General features: G+C 36.7%; 1 protein-coding gene across 1 annotated transcript in view; it reads right to left on the bottom strand.

Moving 5' to 3' along the window:
- The window catches only part of LOC113410158 (cytosolic phospholipase A2 epsilon-like), a 34,982-nt gene extending 20,475 nt beyond the window's left edge, over positions 1-14,507 (bottom strand). The window contains exons 1-10 of the mRNA XM_026664613.2: positions 14,429-14,507; positions 10,039-10,175; positions 8,918-9,046; positions 7,784-7,824; positions 7,435-7,477; positions 6,290-6,347; positions 4,282-4,439; positions 3,717-3,803; positions 2,272-2,309; positions 1,201-1,336 (exon numbers count right to left, since the gene is read on the bottom strand). Of these exons, the coding sequence (XP_026520398.2) occupies positions 1,201-1,336; positions 2,272-2,309; positions 3,717-3,803; positions 4,282-4,439; positions 6,290-6,347; positions 7,435-7,477; positions 7,784-7,824; positions 8,918-9,046; positions 10,039-10,175; positions 14,429-14,507 (906 nt within the window). The remainder of the gene's footprint in view (positions 1-1,200; positions 1,337-2,271; positions 2,310-3,716; positions 3,804-4,281; positions 4,440-6,289; positions 6,348-7,434; positions 7,478-7,783; positions 7,825-8,917; positions 9,047-10,038; positions 10,176-14,428) is intronic.
- Between the last annotated feature and the right edge of the window lie 237 nt (positions 14,508-14,744).

Here is a 14,744-nt window from a genome sequence, read left to right as displayed (position 1 = left end):
TTAAATACATGATAAGTAATATGGCATTATTACAATTATAATTATAACATAATTGTTAGAGATATCAGATTTAAAATTAGAATTAAGACAGACTTGTAAGAGGCAGAAGAAGAAATTGGGAGCACTTGCTTCCCATCCGGGAAGCTAATTTTAAAGTTACTTCTCAAACCTTACATTATTGTCAATCTTAACTTTAGTTTGTTTACAATGTTTTCTTTATAAGACATAGTGTGTTTATTTATTTAAATTAATGGCAGGCAAGTGCTTTACTTAATAAATTAACCACAAGACGTTTGAAAATGAACCTCAGTATTGATTAATCCAACATGGTGACAAAAGCTAGAATCAGCTACCTTCAATTCTCATAGCCTCATAGACTCCTCACATCCTGGATATAAATTGTTTCAATTCCTACCCTCAAAACGACACTACAGAGCACTGCACACCAGAATAACTTAGACACAAGGACAGTCTTTTGCTCAACAACATCACTCTGCTAAACAAATAATTCCCTCAACACTGTCCAACTATTTACAAAGTCTGCACTCCTATTACTATTAATCTTCTCATCACTCCTTATCACCCATCCCCTCCCACTTGTGACTGTATGACTGTAACTTTGTTGCTTGTATCCTTACGATTTATATGGACTGTTTCCTAGTATGATTTGATTGCTTATTATACCCTATGACTATCATTAAGTGTTGTACCTCGAATGTATCTTTTCTTTTATGTACACTGAGAGCATACGTACCAAGACAAATTCCTGTATGTCCAATCACACTTGGGCAATAAAGAATTCTATAGAATTCACGGCAGCCACTTCTGCCATTAGGTTTGACCTCTTATACAATGCAGGAATCCAGATTACTGTTTTCCCCACAAATGACTGTGTAATCTCCAATGAGAGGGAATCCACCATTTCCACCAACTGGTTCTTTCATTGAATTCATTTGGTTGACCATTTCCTAATGGTTAACCAAGTGTTTCACATTCTGAAATTAGGGAATATTGTTTCTAACTTCCTTTCAGGAATTTGGTGAGTGCTTGCCCACAAGTGGCAATTCTTATTACTGCATGAGCAGCTGAAAAAATGGAGACACACAAAACAACAAGAGATTAGATTAATCCTCATTGTGATGTCTATATACAGTCAATTGGAATCCTTCAGGAATAACTGACATTCTGAATCATACATACCTCATGATCCTGCAGGTCCTTTTCTAGTTTGAGAACCTTCTTCAAGGCACCAGTGACAATGTTCTTTCTTTTGTGTAAAAAATCTTGCTCTTGAGAACAAAGGTCATATCCCAAACGGAGGTCAAGATTGGACTTACTGAATTAAACACACAAGGAAATAAATGTTAGCATACCTGTTCCATCTTCATATTTGGAATCTTCTTCATTACCTGAAAATGCTAATGATCAAGGAAATCTTGAGTGACAGCTTGGTTTCCCCCAGTAAACCTATAGTGACTACTTAATAAATGTGACACGAGAAGAACAATTTATAAAGTAATTTGTTTTTAAATGGCAAATGACAATATTTATACCATGTTTTTTACCCCGGAAAGGAGGCCGCGGGAACCGGCGCGCAGGGCCAGGCAGAGGCGCTGGGGCCCTTTCCCGTGGGTAAGGGGTGGGGCTGCGCTCCCCCTGCTGCCAGCGCCCCCTGCTCTTTGTGCCTGCGGCGCGAGGTGTAGGAGGTCGGAGGCGGAAGAGGCCCCGAGCCCTGGCCTCGCAAGGGCCGCAAAGGGAAGACGGGCGCCTCAAACCCGGTCTCCTCAGGGCTGGTGCAGGAGGGCCCTGAAGGGGCTGGCGGGTCGCTGCTTTTGCTCAAGCGCGCAGCAAGGGAGAAGGAAAGCAAGGTGGCCCGAACCCAAGGTCTCCTGTATCGCTGCGCCCCGCCCACCCACCCGGATGCAAGGGGAAGCACCAAAGCGCCCGCGTGGTCAAAAAAAGGCCCGGCCTTTTTGTGAGCACGGTAGTATTTATTTTAATTATCATGTGTACAAAACAGAGTGCCACTACCTATATTGTTTCTTTTGCTGTTAAAAGTGACATTGGAATTCATGCCACATCCCTACATATATATTACATGCACATATAATTACAACAGAAATGAAACATATTTGGCCTTAAATAATACAAACACTGCTAATTGCTTTAGGAACATGTCCCCAAACAAAGATTGGAGAAATAAAACATATTAGAACAGAAATAAACAGAATAATTAAAATTGTAGCCATTACCATCCGAGACATGTCTTACCAGTCTTCTGTCTTCACATGCAAAGCAAATTTCTTATTCTGAAAATTCAGAATGCAAATATAGGTTTCTTTACATTGTTAACATTTTTTCATTCCAGGAATCATGTATAATTTCTGGCACACATGTAAAAAAGTGGATATATGCATTTTACCTGCTGAGCCAGAATGCATTAAATTGGTTAGTGGATAGTCCATATTATTCTGATGGGACATATGATAACAAATACTTATGCTTATGATTTAAGAGCTCATTTTTGAGACCACGTGGATATTTCATGGATATTTTAAATAGTTAGTCAACACAGTTTGCAGCAGGATATAGGTTGTCAACCAAATAAAATTTGTAGTCAGCTGAGAACAAGTTTGATGTAGTGATTAAGGCATCACTACAAGCTAGAAACCAGGAGACTGTGATTTCTAGTCTAGTGTTAGGCATAAAGCCAGCTGCGTGACCTTAGGCTAATCACTCTCCATCACCCTTGGAAGGGCACAGTGGCAAACAACTTCTAAGAAACCATGCCAAGAAAACTGCGTAGACTTGCCTAGGCAGTCACTAGGAGTCCAGATTGACATGAAGATATACAAACACAGACACAAACACAGTCAAACAACTATGCAGTTTTTAATGAAAGAATGAATTTATTTACATCCATCTGCATATTACAAGATTCTAGTACACCTTTTCTCAAAATCTTGAAGAATTTTCAGTTTAAGAGTGTTTAAGTTTAACTTTACATTTGAAGTATAGGTTGGTGATAGCAATTCCTGTCTACTATTTTTATCATACTTGGTCATTAATACAATGATGTTTCTAACTTGAGTGTTGTTTTCTGAGATAAATCAGTAAAATTTGTTTGATACAAAGAACCTGGAATTGAAGTTCAAAATGCAATTGATTATATTGAGATGGTATGTTGATTTTTCCACTGCTATGTCTGAAGTCCGTAGGATTCAACAGAAGAAACAGAAAAGTACAGAGGACTGCAGCCAAAAAAGCAAAATATTATCCCTTTCCTCTGCATGAATAGAAACACAGTCTATTCCCCAAAGCAACAAAATCTTCTGATTAAATTCTATGGTTCCGCATTCTGTTGCTTTACTTAACTAATATCTTATTACATGATTCCAAGCATGCAATTTATTGAGCATCTTTAGTAAAAATGCATACCTGCATTGTTCGTTTTAGAACTTTTATATTGCAAAAACAGATTTAAAAAAAAAACAATTGATAGGAATTGGTGCAGACCTCCTATTCCAAATTATTTTCATACACATTTGAGATTTTTATCATGAAGATAATACCATCATAACAATAATTTAGTTAGAACATGTGCTATGGCAGAGATAAATTACCTTCCCACTTCCCTTCCATCTCAGATTGTGGAAGAAATCAATTTAAAACACGGAAGCAGTTTAATGCAATATTCAGCAAAATTCTACTCTTACCTCAGCTAATACTATTTTCTTGCTCTGCGGAATTGAATTTACTTCCACTTTTACAGATTTTTCTTCTTTATTATAAGAACATGGCCCCTGGAAAGATAATTACACTTCTGTACCCAAAAGAGTAGAAAGTTGCATGCTATGTAAGCAATCAACACCCAGATAAGCAGAGATTAACACCAACATTAATATTAGATCAACAATTATGTACTGTAGCCCAGTCAAGGAATTACCAACTGAAACAAACAAACAGTAAACAACAATCTAATAACAGAACCATCAAGACCACAGTCATCACCACTTACAGGACAAGCCGCAAGAATATAAACTAAGAACAAATCCCCTCTCTTGCACTGATGTTATCTAGATAAGTAATGAAATGTCTGCAAGAAAACAACCAAGCTCAGAGAGTCCAAAGGACCCCACAGTTGAACCCTAAGCAATAAATATTCTCTTCTATCAATATGCAAGTTTTGCTATTCTTCAGTATACATTTATACAAAACTGATACAATAAGAATGACAAAAAGAGCCTTTAATAAGAAAATGAAATTTGATAATAAACTCACAAATAAATAATCTAGATCCTCCTTTGGTAATCTAATATCCAATGTTGGATGTTTATATTTAATATAGTGAAATGTAGTTTTCATATAGTAGTCAAACCCCAAACTAAATTCCTTATGTTCTTCATGAGATCCTTTTGCAATAAGATATAGTCTTTTTTCTATAAAAGAAAAGGAAAAGAGTGTTCACAAATGCAATTGCATATGTTTTAATGGCACTTTTTAAGAAACAAAATTAGTCTGGATTTGGAAGAATGGAAGAATCCATCTAGAGTGCATTACAGCAATCCAGTCAGAAGATGCCACTGAATGGATCAGTAGTTGCTGATAAAACAATAATGTGCTAGGTAAGATTATGTCACATTAAAAGGTTATCCTTAATTTAAAATGGAAGGAAGGAAGGAAGGAAGGGAGGGAGGAAGGAAGGAAGGAAGGAAGGAAGGAAGGAAGGAAGGAAAGAAGGAAGGAAGAAAGAAAGAAAGAAAGAAAGGAAAGAAAGAAAGAAAGAAAGAAAGAAAGAAGACAGAGGGAGGGAGGGAGAGAGGGGGAGAATGAGAAAGAAAGAAAGAGAGAAGGAAAGAAGGAAAGAAAGAAGGAAGGAAGAAAAGAAAGAATATAAGAATATTTAAAATGCAGTTTTCCACATCTGGCTAATGTAAACTACCAACTGAAGCTGAAACTAATACCGGAAATTTACTATCCACACAAAGTGTATAATGAGGCCCACTTGTATAGGAACTGTATGTACATATGGATATCTATTCCTGTCAGAAACCACAACCCAACAAATTAATGGAATGAACAATGATAAATCTCAATCACTTATAAAACATCCGATTTATAAAATCAACTTATCTCCATCTTTGTGTACCAATCATTCTCTCACATGGAAAAACTGAAATACACATATGTGAACGCCTCCCCTCCCCTACTCCCTGCAGAAACAGGAAACAGAAATTAAAGTGTTAGCCGTGCTAGACAAGAAAGAGCAAAGACAGGAGAGAGAAAAGCTGGCTCAAGATACGCCAATGAGAGCTGCCTACTGACTAAGAGTGACAGGAAATAAAGGAGTTCTGTTAAGACTTCACCCAAAAACTTAGGATTCACCAAGGAAGTAGGCAAGCAACCCTTCCAAATTAAGGTATCCATACTTTTCAGCAGAGAACTCCACAGTTCATTTACTCTCATCCTGGTCTTTTATTCTTCTCAGCAGATCTAAGACTACCCACCAGTCCCAATTCACAAGTAGTGACGTACTGTAGAAAGAAAAATCTAGCTCCATGTTTTTGTAGAGTAAATACAATATACAATGTTACCTAGTACTTCACCCATTTCAAATGATGATATTCCTTTATTAGAAATATTGAGTAGAACTGCCATAGGTTAAAGACTTCATTCTTGATGAATTGTATTTATTTGTTACATTTACTGGCCATCCAACTCCAGAGCAATTCACTTTCCAGTTTAAAAGAGTAGATCAGTATTTCTTAAACTTTTTTCCTCTCAAGAATCCTTCCCACTTTAAAAAACAACAACCATAGAGGATCCCCAGCAGACCTTTTGTTTGTATGAGTTATATTTATCAGTAAGTACCATATCAAAAATTAAAAGTGACACATTTGCTGCAGCTGCAGCTGCTGCTTTCCATGTGCTAGGGATTTTAATATTGTTTTGGCTGGCAAAATTTTGAGGGTCTTGGAGCACAATGTAGGAGACATTGGAGCAGATAAATAATGACAAACAGAAGACATCATAAAGTTGCTTAATGTCGCCTCAGTGAGATGGGTGACATAAAAGTTTAATAAAATAAATAAATAAATAAATAAATAAATAAATAAATGTACAGGAGAAACTCCATATAATACCAGAAATGTCAGGGACCTGGCAGCCACCCTACTCCAAGGCCTGGAAGAAGAGCCAGGTTTTTTTTAATACCATCAGAGTGGGAGCCACACCCTGCATGATTACAGATGCTACACCTTCTCTGAGTTTACAGAAAAAGTAATATTACTTGAGTTCCGCGTCTTTTTCTTCTCCACCTCGACCTCCAAACAGCGGACTTGTCGAGACTATAGAAATACAAGAGGACACTAAATTCAAAATTAAAGTGTAAAATTCCTGCTATTGGTTTTCCCTCTGAATGATAAGATGTATGCCAACCAGCATTGTTTGGGGGAGGTGTGTATGAGGGAATAACATCCATTTCCTATAACATGATATGGCTGAGAGCAATTACTGAAACTCACCTGTTAAAAATATTTAAAGGCAAGTGACAAGTGTTTTGTATGTATGTATATATATGTGTATTTAACTATACATAAAATACATACACATTTAAAATCTAGTAATAGTAATAAATAAAACATATTTTTATATTTATTAAGCTATTTCACTGTTCTATCAGCTATATTCTTTACACATTTAAAACCTCTATTTTTACATGATGTTATATATCCTATGTGGTATACAGCAGGGGTCCCCAACCGCGGTCCGCGGACCGGTACCGGGTCAGGAACAACCCTTACCGGGCGTGGTTGCTGGGCGCCGCCATCTTTTTTGGTAAAAGCGCTTCCGGGTAGAAAGTTCACCGGAAGCGCTGTTTCATAAAAAGATGGCGGGCGCCAGCGCGCGGTGAGCTTTTCCGGTGAAAGCCATTTCTACCCGAAAAAGCTCACCAGAAGCTAACATATCGCCATCTTTTTATGACGAACACGCTTCCGTGACGCCACCGGAAGCGCCTTTCGTCATAAAAGATGGCGGCGCCCAGTTGACGCTTGACCGGTCGCGGCGCCCAGCTGATGTCGGAACCGGGCAGCGCGTCGAAAGGTTGGGGATCCCTGGTATACAGGATACACTCTGTGCATAACTGTATACAATTGTGCATAATTGCATATTACTGAGGTAATTATATTTTCAGGAAATGGAATACTGCCATAATCCTAAAATATTATTCACTTTGACAAACAGGATAGAAGATCGACTGTGAAAATCCTAAGGTTTAAGTAGGAGATACTTGAAGAAATCATGATTTCTTAATCAAAAGTTTCAGATATCAGTTAGGAAAAAGAAAAGATATCAGTTGGAAATTGCATTCATTTCATTTCATTCCCTTTTTAGAAAAAGTAGCAGAGGAAAGAAAGTAGATAAAATACTTACCAGAAGAACTCCATTTGTAATGATTATTTCAGAAAATCTTGATCTTTAAAAAAAATACATAATTACTTTGTTTATTCAGCAAGGCAGGATATTTAAAGTTATTGTTAAAAAAAAAAAGCAATTTCTAGAAATGTTGAAAACAACAGGGGAAACCAGTAGTAGCTCATGATGTTTAAACTGCAAAGTTTCTTATGAGGTTTTGTCAAAATGCAGAGCAGGATTGCTAAATGGTAGAATATTGTCAGATCTTACTATCAGTGTAGGAAAATATTGCCCAGTATTTCATATAGATGAGAAGCAGGGACATAGTAGATTCTGTAGAGATTATTTAGATTCTGATTTTACCCACCTGTGCAGCAACTCAAATTCTAATTCCAGCTCCTCATTTTCCTGAAATTAGAAGAAAGTAAGTATAACGTTTCCTACTGAAACCATTCTAAAAAGTTTTTTTAGGAATTCTGAGAGTTGTAATCTCACCACAACTGGCACAAAGATGCCGTTAGTGTTATGTTCAAGCACAATATTATCTGGATTTTAACTATAGTTGCAGGATACACTTGTAACACTAAATCATAGTGGGTGAACAGGCACATCAAATGGAGCTAAGATTAGAATAGTAAATAAAAATATATTATTTTAAATCTCTTATGAACTTACTATCACCAGCATGTAAAATGATAGGTTGGGCTGTATATGCAGGTTTGTATGGTTGCATGGTTTACATTTGGATATCATTGATATAATTTCCATTGCTCTGAGAATTATGTGCAAGAACTCAAGTTAGCTGTCTACTAACTCCATTCCATTCTCCATTCTCCATTCCATTCCACAAAAAGATATGCTAGCCTCAAGAAAGGAAAGACTCAAGTTCATCTCTCTCTCTCTAGCTCTCTGGTGTATAACTGATTGTTAACAAATGCTACAATTCTTTCTAGAGGATTTTTATTTTAGAAGTTATCATATTGAGCTCCTGTACTTCAAAATGTATTTATATTTATTTTTAAAACTATATGCCAGACATCTTTGTAGAAACATTATAAAATGCTTTTCAATGATGGTAAAATGATGTTAGAATTAAACAAACAAAAAATAAGATAGAAACAGATTTCTGTAAGCAAATGTTCTCTTCAGTTACTACATAAAAGCCTGCAAACCAAAACAATTGTGGTTTTTTTATATGCTCAAAAATCTGTGTGTAGTTTTGTACCAATTTTCCCTAACATGATTTTTTGCAAGGCATCTTTCACAATATAAACCTACCCATAATATATTTTTACATGTGCATTTTTTTTACTACAGTTTCACTCTTCTGTTAGTAAAGTGTGAAAATAAAAGGATAACTTGCATTCTAGTTTGTATATTCGTTCAGGATGTAAAATGGTTACATCAGTTTGGTGTGTGCATGTGCATGCAAAATAATTGTTTATTCTTGAGTAAACACACAAAATTGCTCTGTTAAAATGTTCATTAAGGTTATACAGACCTTTTGGTTGCAGTTAAAATTCATGAGCACTTTTTCATTCAGTGGGAGTTTTGCTATATCAAAGTGTACAGTGAAAAGATGGTCATCTTGATAGACATCATCATCATGAACACTCAGCTCCAACACATTCTGGTAAAAGAAATAAAAGGTTGTTAAGTAGATATGTCATAAAGGGTAGAATATACATTTGAATGGGGATAGCATTGGGCAAGAAGAGACTGAAAGATTGAAGATTCTTTAGTTTAGGTAAAAGGAGTATGATGTATGATTTAGGTGTATGATGAGATGTGCTGTACATTTCATTCTTTGCTGTTATTAAAAATAGGAATCTGGTTGAACTGATGAGAAAGCAATTCTGTAGGACTATGGAAGTAAATACTCTTTGCATAGTAGGTCTAACGGGTACTCAAAATGTCAAGTTTTGGAAATGGAGGCTACAAATACATTGATTAAGGAGATCTACAGAAGTACCAAAGGTGCTTTTCAAGAGGCAACTGGACTTTCTTGTTTTTCTTTGAATATGTTTTGCTTCTCATCCAAGAAGCTACTTCAACTCTGATTGATGGTGGGGAATGGAAGGATTTATATTCCTTTCAGACAGCAGGTCATAGGAATATAAATCCTTCCATTCCCCACCCATCCAGTTGGAAATGAAGAAGCTTCTGGGATGAGAAATGATGGATTTCTTGGATTTCTCTGATAAAACACCAGAAGCTTGTTATTTTTTATCAAAGAAATTAAGGCTGCATTTGGCTTCATGTTGCAAGCTTTGCCCCTTTTGTGCATGAGTGAGGTTTCATGCTGATTAGTGAAAAGGAATGGGGCTTGTATTGCCCTGTTATAACTTCCATTGTTATCCTCTTTTGTGCCACCGAGCATCCTGTCTGTCAGTGCTTGGATCCAATACACCAACTACATAGAATTCACAAACTTAAGACACAGCATTTGAAATATAAATGAAAATTGCCTTCAAGTCTTTATAAAGGAAAGGAATGAGCTTGGCACATGAATCTCAGACTATACTAACTTTTGACTATCCACAGTTTTCCTAATCATTCACCTCTCTTGCACTGCTGCGATCACACAGCCACTGAAACTAAAATTAACAATGAGTTGCTTACCTTTGCTTTCGACTGCACCATGAAATGAAAGGTTTCATTCCAGACAGGGTCTTTGCAGTTCTGAATGGTCTTTGTTTGGTATTGTGCAGGAGAAGCAGTTGGCAGGTGTAGCTTCGAGTAGCAGTCAGGATGGCTTACTAGTGTGAAAGATCAAAGTGTAAATAATTAAGTGACGGGTGATATTACTTGAAGATTACAGAGAAGATCAAGGCAACATTGGTATATCTGAAGAGGAACAGCAACAGTATATTTTTCTGTATACATAATATCTCTTAATCCTCCCTCTGATCTGGCCTATATTTGCAATCTAATGTTAGAGGGCATAGCAGAATGATTTACAGGTTGTCCTTGACTTACAACAGTTCATTTAGTGACCATTCAAATTTACAATGACACTGGGGGGGAAAAATGACATGACAATTTTTCACACTTACAACTGTTGCAGTATCCCCATGGTCACATGATTAAAATTCAGATGCTTGGAAACTGACTCATATTTATGATGGTTGCAGTGTTCTGGAATCATAGGATCCCCTTTTGCGAACAGCATAGTTAATGGAGAAGTCAGCTTCACTAATCAACCATGTTACTGACTTAACAACTGCAGTGATTTACTTAACAACTGTGGCAAGGAAGGTTGTAACATGGGGCAAAATTCACTTAACAACTGTCTCACTTAGCAACATAAATTTTGTGCTCAATTTTGGTGGTAAGTTGAGGATTACCTGCATATTGCAAGAAAATTAAAAGCAGGATAATTTCTTTAGTCATAGTGTAGTGCATCTATGTGTAAACTGTGTGGGGTTTGCCCTCTATTTATGTTGTCATGCCCTAATACAATAATTGTTCCAATTCCTACTTATGACTGCAAAACCTGGACTGAAAAAAGCAGATAGGAGAAAGGCGGAAATGTTTGAATTGAAGTGCTGGAGGTGACTGTTACGCATCCCAAAGTAGTCCTAGACCAAACCTCACCCAAAATATCGCTTGAAGCCAAGATTGCCAAACAGAAGTTGTCCTACTTCGGATGTGTCATGAGAGTTGACTGACTTGAAAAGTCAGTTGTGCTGGGAGTGGATCAGCAGATAAAGGAGAAGGGGCCTCCCGAGTATTTGCTGGCTGGACACTGTAAAGCAGGGGTCTCCAACCTTGACGACTTTAAGACTTGTGGCTTCCGGTTTGTCGGCTTCGCGAGCGGCAGGGATTTGCGAAGCTGCGCGATCCCTGCCGCGCTAGCCATTTTTGGGGCTCCGATCCGGACGGGTACGGAGCTAGGCTGCCCTGCAGGGGCAGCTGAAGGTAGGGGGGATCCGGAGAGGGGTTTGGGGGTGTTGCAGACCCCCTCCCCGGCCGGCAGAACCCCTTTTCCCAGGACGGTGCAGCAGCGGTCCGTAATGGCCGCCACAAAGAAGCTGGCAGCCGGGTAAGAATGCGCAGGAGGAAGTGGAGAAAGTTTTTCAAAGGAGAAAGTTTTTCTTGGTTCCTAGGACTCTAAGACATATTTAACAAAATTCCTGAAAAGTATGATTTTCTGAATGATACCTTCTAGAAGAGGAAAAAAGCGGCAGTTTGATGGTGCTGAAAGGAAAGCTTACCCTCTTTTCCTACGGAATAAATAAGTGGATATTAAGAAACCTATTTCTTTTAGGTGAAAACTGGTTTTAAGCAATGAGTGGGAAGAGAGAGGACTAAAAAAAATATATATTTGTATGCTAAGACTCTATTGGAGGAGATGCCTTAAGGATTTGAAGACTAAAATATATTGCAATAAGATTTTAAGAAATAGATTTGGACTTTCTTTTTCTTTGATTGATACTACCCCAGGAGGAGAAAGTGAGAACTCTGCCTTGGTTTGGACTGATTGATAACTTTGGGACTGTTTTATTTTTTCTTTGGAATATTCTGGTTGTTGTAAGAAGAAAGAAGGGGAAAAGAAAAGATTTATAATGGCTCTTTCTATTGAGGAGCTGAGAAAAGATTATGAACAAGCAAAAAAAAATGGTAAATCTGGTCTGAAAGAAGCCTTCCTTTTTTTAGAAATGGCGCTTATTAACTATCAACAAACATTACAACAGATGAAGACAGCAGAAGAAGAAGAAGGAGAGGAAGCCATTTTTAATAAATTTCAGAACTCGACCAAGAAAGAAGGAAGAGTGAAAGGAAGAGAAATAAAGGACTTAAGATTTAAAAAAACACTTAAGAAAGGGAAAAATAAGGTGCAAAATCAATATAATGATAGTAAACAAAAGGGAAAAGGAACACGACAGAGAAGGGAAGCCAGTAAGGCAGAGGCTAGAAGAAGGGGGGGTAGAAAGGTTTGCTGGGAGAAGAAAGAAAGGGAAAAGGTGGAGAAAAGTTACAAAGTTTTGAAATTAAATGGGAAAAAAGGAATCTTTTTTAGGGATAAAGGATAAAATATAATTTTTTCAAAAAGATTTTGCAAGGTACATAAGATGATATTGTAGTATGGTATTAGAAATAGAAAACTTAAACGGTTTAAGAGTTGATAAGAGATTAAAATGTTGAAATGTTTAATAATGATTGGTTTTAAAATTTAATAATATGATGGGAGGTTTAGAATATTGAGTTTTAATTAAAGAGTTTAATAAGATTATGGTATTGATGTTATTATAAAATTTCTACTATAGTATTTGTTTTTAATATTTAGATTTATTGTTTAACTATATATTTAATTACTTTGGATGTACTATTTAGATAGAATGTACCAAGCAAAATCGGATTGGGTATTGGGCGTTATTTTAAAGGTTAATTTGATTAATTTAGGGGGGAGATAGAAAGGCATCATACTCTGATTAGTGATTTCAGGAGAAACTTCTTTTTTTTTTATAAGGAACGAGACAAAGGGACAATAAAGAATGGACAAAAGATACAAATATAATGACTCAAATTAAGATGATTAATTAAGATAGAATTAAGAAGAGTGAAATATGTGGAGAAGTTAATATAGAAAGCTTAGAATGGTAAATAAAATAAGTAATGATATGTAAGATGAGCATGAATATAATTGAAGTCCATGAAGAGAGAGATACCTGGGTCCAAGTTACTTTCCAAAAAGATTTTTTTTATGTTTTATGTGTTGTGTGTATATGTTTTTTTTGGGGGGGGAGAATTAATAAAACCTTGCAGAAATATAGAATGAGAATAATGGTAACTAAGTCAGAAAGAAATAGATGAAATAATAATAATGAAATTGAATAAGAGTAAAGAGAAGTAAAGAGAAATTGGACAAGAGGTTTTTTGTATGTTTATATGGAAATGGTTTAAAACAGAATTATAGTTTATCTGACTTGTTAAATTTATAATGGAAAAAGGTTTAAACATGATGGATAATGATGATTTGTGTGTTTTGAAAACTAATAAAACTTGTTTTAAAAAAGACTTGTGGCTGAGGAATTCTGCGAGTTGAAGTCCACAAGTCTTAAAGTTGCCAAGGTTGGAGACCCCTGCTGTAAAGGTTGATGCTGGGATGACCATGGCAGTGTGGGACAAAATGGCATGGAGAGTGCTGATCCATAGAGTGGCCGAGGATTGGACACAACTGAAGGGCTAACAATGACAATGATGGTTTCCCCTGTCATTGTTGGTGGGAGAGGACTTGGAGGTCCTTTGGCTGGGCTGTTTACTGTTAGCTTATTTGGCAGTTCTTTGATTGGGGTATTGTTTACTTCTTGACTCTTGGTCTGATGTTAATCTAGGCTCATCTGAGGGTGCTGATTGATGATGGGGAGGTATTTTGGTTATTTTGCTTCCTTTTTTGACTTGTTCATTGTCTCTTTTGCACAGTATGTAAATGTTTATGTCTACATGTCTATTAATTGAGAGGAAAACCCCAACCCTTACTAGCACTGATGATATTATCTAGTTTGGGAAATGAAACATGTGTAAGAAAACAAGAAAACTTAGAGAGCATCAAGGACCCCTCATTTCAACCGTAAGCTACAAATATTATCCTTTGTTGGCAAATAGATCTTGTTAGCTGGCACTTCTGAAAGTTGCACTGGAACAACAACTGCAGGTTGTGGGTTCTATGTTTGCTTTAAACTGTAAGTTAGAGTACCACTCCTTGCAGTGTAAAAGACTATTAAGGAGAAAAATGAAAGAGTCAGAGAAACATGCTTTCTGGCATGCATTTTCCAAACTCAACTCCCCTCCATATAATCAGAATTTTAAAATGCAAGGACCTTAAGAGCTTGTCCTACAGGAAGAATATATTCAGTAACTAAGCTTCACTATCTTGATTTTCTTTGTTTAAGTTAAGAAAGAACAATTGTGAAGAACAATTCTCAATGAATCTCCTTCAGCAAAATAATCCCAATCCCAGTTTATAATACTATTCTGAAAGGGGGGGGAATACACAAAGGGTACTCACACATATCTGCTTTCCGGAGATTCTTTGCTCTGATCACTCTTATGGTAAGGAAACAACAAGGTGCTACCTCTCCCTGCATAATAATAATGTATTGAAAACAACATTAAAGTGTTACCTGCATATTAGAAGTTGGCATGGTTGGAAGAGAGAAGTACTGAGCAGAAAAATGTCATATAGTAGATCTCAAAAAATCAAAGTAAACTTGAATACTTTTTCTAGCAAATATTAAAATGGTTAGGCTTGAATCCCCTAGGCTGACTCAGCCTTCTATTCTTCCAAGGTCCATAAAATGAGGACCCAGTTGACTTTGTAAACT

The sequence above is a fragment of the Notechis scutatus genome, chromosome 1 (assembly GCF_049901735.1).
Source record: "Notechis scutatus isolate UNSWTSFEM ecotype Mainland chromosome 1, rNotScu1.2, whole genome shotgun sequence".
NCBI classification, from domain to species: domain Eukaryota; kingdom Metazoa; phylum Chordata; class Lepidosauria; order Squamata; family Elapidae; genus Notechis; species Notechis scutatus.
This window is presented reverse-complemented; position numbering and strand designations above follow the sequence as displayed.